At 37.7% G+C, this 6629-nt stretch overlaps 2 protein-coding genes across 6 annotated transcripts in view; one reads left to right on the forward strand and one right to left on the reverse strand.

Moving 5' to 3' along the window:
• The window catches only part of LOC112144307 (tripartite motif-containing protein 16-like), a gene marked incomplete in the record, with an annotated part of 1074856 nt that overhangs the window by 548634 nt on the left and 519593 nt on the right, over window positions 1-6629 (forward strand).
• Window positions 1-6629, reverse strand: part of LOC112144315 (WD repeat-containing protein 37) — a 55160-nt gene that overhangs the window by 31004 nt on the left and 17527 nt on the right. For 3 of the 5 annotated variants that reach the window (XM_036216302.1, XM_036216301.1, XM_036216300.1), the window contains exon 3: window positions 2465-2500. The exons of the other annotated variants lie outside the window; for them this stretch is intronic. In XM_036216302.1, the coding sequence (XP_036072195.1) occupies window positions 2465-2500 (36 nt within the window). The remainder of the gene's footprint in view (window positions 1-2464; window positions 2501-6629) is intronic. 5 annotated transcript variants of the gene reach the window in all.

The raw sequence follows: 6629 nt of genomic DNA on the forward strand, positions 1-6629 counted from the left end.
CCCCCCCCCCCTTCCCAGCAGACCACAGAGGAGTGCTGGCTACCACAGACTGGTAAACGATCTCCAGTATTTTCCTGCAAACATTGAAGGACCTCAGCTTCCTCAGAAAATAAATCTTGATATTGTTATAGCACAGTGGGGCTCCCACACCACTCATCACCACATCAGACAGGACACTGCCCAGCAAGACAGACTGCGGCCCGTCTGTCAGGTGATCCAGGAGACAGTGGACCCACCAGCACCATCAGCCGCAGCTTGTTCTTGTAGCATTTTCCTCATAATGGAGGACATCTAAAAAATTATTTAAGATTAAAACTGTGTCTCTGAGTTTTGTTGTATTCAAATAGCTTTGGATCAGGAGCAGATGAAAACTGGATGTTTGAAAAAGCCTGGGTTCATGACGCAGTAACTGCCATGGATGGTTCAATTCCGCTCCATTTCTGAAGCATTCACTTGCCAACAAATAGATCCATTAATGTCTTCATTTTTCTCCTCTGAGCTGCTCTCTGGCTCTAAACTACATGCTGGAACTGCATAGCTTTGATTTTACTCATTGTTTTTCGTTCTTTGCTATGCTAATATAAGCCTGGGCTTATGAGGTGCGATTAACAGAAGAGTGTAAACAAATGGCTGATGGGAAAATTAGTGGAGTTAATTTCTGCGCCAACAGCCCAATGAGCATTTCTGGTGAACTTCTGCCAAAAAAAACCCATCTTAAAAACAACACAGCTAAAAATTGCACCATTATAATTAAAAGACCACTGGAAATTATTTTACTCTAGAAAAAATATATAGTTGAAGAAGGACTTTAAATATTTTAACAAGAAGTTCATTGGGGGAAAAAAAAGCTATACAAAAACAAAACTAAGCACATCCTTTTTCAGCCTCTAGTTTCCCTTCAGGAAATTTTCTGACTCCCCCCATCATAAAGCTGGTGAGGTCTGCACTAAAATCTGTCTTGTTGCATCTTTTTTTAAAAGAAAAATTAGTCGATTGTGTCTTTTTTGCCACATATAATAAAAAAAACTGGAAAAGATGACTTAAGTAGAAACCTCTCATTGTTGAAGGGTCAAAATATGACCTTTATACAACTTTTTAAAAACAGACAGAAACATTTGTCACAGAGCAACTTTTTTTTTTTTTTCAAACTTTAGATTCTCAATTACCTAGTCAAGTTATTAAATAAAATTTTAGGCAAAATAAACAAATCAGAGGATACTTTTATAGCTTTTATTGGTAAAATTGCATAATCAAACTATTTTAGCATGACACAAATGACAGATGTTGAGTAAACATTTTCAAACCATTACAGATTAAAAAATTATGATGGGAAAGACATGAAGCTGTTCTAGATTTCTGCTACTGAAGCTTCTTATATGAACTTTCCCACATTATATTTATAAAATTCATTTGAAAAGTCAGAAGATGAACAACCCAGAGTAACTAATCAACAATTATAAATCTAAGATAGATATTGATTACTTAATCTTTTTTTAAATCTAGCTACTGTACTTACTACAGAAAAATTAAGAAACCACTCAAGTCGCGTTTCCATTAACTCTGAAAAATAGCAAATTGGAATTTCGATAATATATTCTCCTAATGGAAACACCACAATTTCGAAAAAACTCGCATTTTTCGAAAAAACGTTTTTGCACTTAGAGGAGGTGGTATTTGGGGAGTTTCACAACAGACATTTTTTGCAAAACTGTAATGGAAACACTTTTTTCTAAATAGATGCGCTTCTTGGTATGAAGTGTCTGTCCTGAGCACAATACAGTGGGTGGCAGGAGAGATCCAACAGCTTCACAGCTCATTATAAGTTGAGTGTCATACGGAATCGTGCAGCTCCTCCATCATAAAATCACCAAGATTCTCATGGCTTCATCTGCAGCTACACTTTTGCAGCTTGGAGCCTGAGTAAGATGCCGAAGTCTCGTTTGAGGAAAAGCACGAGTGCCGGGACAGAAACTTAAATGGATCTCGTCGTGTTTTTAAACAGAAAAAAGTCTAGCAGCTTACTTCCTGGAATGGTTATTTTTTTAAAAACCGCTGAACAGGTTTCTCACGTGAGGTTTCTCACCAGAACGTGCACCTGAGACTGTCAATAGACTCTGCGCGGCACGCGCGCCCCAGACAGAGCTGTGACGTCACCAAAATCTCCTTTTTTAGTGAATCAAATAAAAAAAATACTTGTTCTCATTCATCGTCGTGTTTTTAATGACTTATCACGTGAGTTGATTTGTGCTTTATCGCAAAATGATGATTTAATGGAAACAGTGTCATTTCAAAACATTGTTTTTTCAAAATTCCTAGAATTTCTATAAAGTTTTGTGCAAATGTGTAATGGAAACGCAGCTACTGATACCCAGCCTAACCTCTAACAAAACAAACTACTGTGGAGTGGTCTAACATCTATTTAGATCTACCATCTGAAACACAGCAGTGGAGACCTGGAACTTACCTCCATGCGTGAAACGGATTCCAGAGTTTCAGAGGACTAGAACAAGCAGAACAAAAACACAGCCATGAGGACATATTTACAAGAGAAAAGGAGGCTTGAGAAACTTTAAATATAAACAGCCCCATCCTTTTTCTGCTGTGTTAGGACAATAAACGATTGAGCATCTGTAATAAAGCATCTATAAGCTAACACTAGAGTAAAATAGGAAATCTAAAACCACTTACTGGTGATTTGAATAAGAAAACGTAAGAAAAAAAAAAAGTCTTTCTGACGAAAAACAGATCTCAGCTTCTCTGTTTGCTCTCATTTTTCTTTATTTTAGAAGTAGATCAATTATATTTTCATTTTGATGGACTAGACCAGGGATCTGCAAGCAGCTGAATGACTCTGTTGGCTGTATGCAGGATTGTTGCATGGGAAATGGGGGTTTGTTTTCCAGGGTGTGTAATGATTGCGCGATTGCCTAACTGACTATGTAGCTACAGTTGGGCCCATGGCTGGGTCTCCTTGTGCCAGTCCCCAGCCTGGATAGAACAGAGTTGTGTCAGGAAGAGCATCTAGCGTAAACCAATTTGCAGATTAGTGAAAAAGGATGTGCCTTTTTTACCACTCCTTGTTTGCTCTACACTTCCTCCAGAATGCACAGATTTCAAATACTTTGGTAAAAAGTCTAAGCTTTTCTGACTGCTCAGATTTCAAATAAATTTTAAGCACATATTATCTAATGCTGGATAACAATGGTTAAAAGCAATCCAGGTATGTTCAAGTCAACAGCAGCACTTTGTTGGAAAAAATGAAAGTAGACCTAAGGAATAACAAGAAAAAAAAATGCAATTTTTGTCTCGTTATTTAAAAACTTTTGTAGGAGTACTTTAGCTGCACTGATATGATCTTGTTTGTCACAGGAAGTCTTATTTTGAAAGGATGTCATGCAAGCTTCTGTCAAAATTTAAAAACAATTTAACATTTTGACAAAATGATCATTTCTCTTCATATTTCTGTTTATATTCATGGCAAAAAATTAATATATTTCATACTTACAATTAAAGGGAACAAATACAAAGCATTATCAAATTTTCCTAAAGAACAAACTAAGACCTTATGGCTCCTACTAGGTTGTGATCAGTAAAAAAAAAAAAAAAAGGCTCAAATGACTAACTGTTTAAGATTGCAAATCTTGCATTACTAAACTGACACAGATTTTAAAATATCTGGTTTAGTTTTCACTGTATTTACTTGTATATTGTCTTTTAACTTTTTTTTTTTTTTACGATGAGTTAATTCTTAAAATCTGTTTATTACTTTAATAACATCAACTTGCCAGGGGACTGGCTATGGAAAGTTACCTGTGGCTTAAATCTGAAATATTTACATTTGATCTTAAATGTTTACGAACATAAAATTTACATTTTTTTTTAAATAAAACCCCTGGACCACGATTTGTGTTGTTGTTGATTGATGTTTCGTCCTCCAATTGAGATGGTCTCTGTGCTTGTGCAGCTGATTTAGTCACTATGACCCTTGATGCACAATTTTATATCTTATAAAATATTTATGGATCTCTTATTTTGCTTGTATGTTTAAAACAAAGCTCCTTAGAAATGAATTTACTTGAATTTAAAAATATAAGTATAAATAGTTGTAAGAATTTGCTTGAGGGAGCAGAAGTTAAGTTACATGAACATATGGTTACCACCTCATTTTAAAGCCTTGAAAATGCTTTCATACTTAACGTAATTTGCACAACAAATTCACATGCCCCGCCCCTCTTTCGCAGCCCTGCAAATTCGCTGCTTTCCACCTGTCAATGCGTTTTACACGCCAGGCCATACAGCATGGGAGGAGCTACCAGCTCTGCCTGTGTATGTCTCATTTTTAGAATGAATGGATGAATGGACACATACGATGTTGAGGAATAAGGTTTACTAATTGTGGAAAAAAACATCAGTAATCATGTCTCAATGTTTGGGTCTAGGATTATTATTAAAGATTATTTAAAGATTTTCCTGGTACAGGGGGCTGTGTCTGTATGACAGGCGCTTCCTCTGTGTTTCTATCTTTGTAGCTGAGATTGAAGGCTGACTGTTTTGTATTAATCCAGGGGGAAAATAATATTAGGAGATTTTTTTCCTTTTCTTAATGTCTCGATGAGGCCAGAGCCACTAGGGTTGGGCACCGATTGGGTTTTATTCGGTTTTGGTGCCAAAGCGGTTCTTTGGTTTCAGTTGCTAATCTGTGCCAAGTTCGGTACTTCAGTAATAAAAAATAAATCCTAAATCTTCCCAAATCAACACATTTTCATTTCCCTCCGAGCAGCAAACTCTTTCACTGCTCGATGAATCTGCTGCTCACCGCCTGCCAAACAGGTGATCCTTTGTATTACTTTTTTATTTATTTATTTTTTTAACTTGTCCTGTCCAACAGCTGAGCAAGCAGATATGGGCTGAGAGCCTCTAGTGATGGACCATTGACTGTATATAAAAATAACTGGACTGAGCAACCCCCCCCCTCCTACTTCCGTGTTCCATATAGGAAGTACCACTGGGTTGCAAAAAGGCCAAAGTCCCATTGACTTACATTGAGAAACAGACAGTTATTTCTCAGTCATTTTATATGATAGAATAATCATTCTTCCTCTGCTGCTTTCTGATTAACTTCTTTTTTTTAATCCTAAATTTTTTTTAAGATTTTTGTTGTAAATATTAACAAAATTATGTGTGTGTGTGTCTTGAAAACTGTCTGCAGCATATATGAAGGATGTCTGTGTGCAGCCGTCTGTGTGTCCAGCAGCTGCTGGAATTCCTTTGTCCAAGTTCTGTGCTCAAAAACAACTCCTTATATGGATTAGTTTAAACATTCCATGTAGAATTGACCTTCGTTACCTAGCAACAAGTTGACCCCATGCTTCGTTATGCCCATGTATGGAATTCCTATGTGTGTTTCTATAAGAGTGCTTGTGTGACTCTGATGGAGTGGAGACGTTGGACAGAGCGCCCGGAAAGAGGAGGAACTCACAATAAATTCACTCCAGATTGGTGACAGTACTTCCTATAGATTCCATGACTCAGCTATGACTCACAGAGACTCAGACCAATCGCTGGCAATGGGTTGCAGACGTTTGCAATACGGCAATAGTAGTATCAGGAATTGACGGTGAAAGCAGTGGCCTACTTTCATGAGGAGTGGAGGTAATGCATTTCCAATGGGGGACCTCATGGCTCGATAAGTCCAGTATTTTTACAGTCAATGTGTTGGACAGATTTTAATGTCCCAACAGGGGTTTATTGAATATAAAACCCCTGTTGTAATTTATACAAAACTTTATTTATATTGATTATGTTGTACCTTTTTTCTTTTTTTGTTGGACCGGACGGAAACGAAGAAGAGGGAGGTTGGGTGGGGTAAAAGAGGGGGGTTTAGGGAAAAAAAAGAAGGTGGTAACTAGGGCTGGGCGATATTACGATAAAAAACCGTCTTACGATCTCCAAAGCAGACGATCTGTCATTTTTGAGAGATGGTTTTATCACGATCTTCTACGAAAAGCTGCAAACCGAGAAGGCAAAAGCTTGTTGACAGCTGTGACTTTAAATCCGAGCTGCTGCTGCTCCTCCTCCTCCTCCTCCTCCTCCCCGGTGTTTTTTTCTTGTTTGGAAGTCACGTGACATACGGCGTGAGAGAGTCACGTGTGCCGTCATTATGGATCGAGTCTTCTCGAGTAATGAATGACGGAGGTCCGAAAAAGTAACAAAAGGAGACGCAGTGTTTTGCAATCGACTTCAAAAACCTTGACAACAAAATAATCAGATGGAGAGGAATCATCACAGGACAGGAATCACATTTTAATAGAGAGAAATCAGGCTGGGAACCGTGAACTGTGTGCTAAAGTAGGTGCTAGCAACTCAAGAGAGACATGCTAGTTTTTTTCTTCGATGTATGTTTTTATTAATGTTTCGTGTTTTTAAACATAGCGGATGATAATTGCAAAAATTCACGTTCAACCTGCACAAAAACTGATGGAAATTTATGTTGGAAACACGTAAAATGTTCGGTCAAGATGCACATTGCTGCATTGTATTGGTAGCTCTTTGCATAGCTTTTGCTAGCTACTGTAAGAGCCTAAATCTTATCGTCGGTCGCACTCCCCCCCTTTGTAAGAAGTGTAAGT

Source organism: Oryzias melastigma, linkage group LG17 (genome assembly GCF_002922805.2).
Source record: "Oryzias melastigma strain HK-1 linkage group LG17, ASM292280v2, whole genome shotgun sequence".
Classification (NCBI taxonomy): Eukaryota; Metazoa; Chordata; class Actinopteri; order Beloniformes; family Adrianichthyidae; genus Oryzias; species Oryzias melastigma.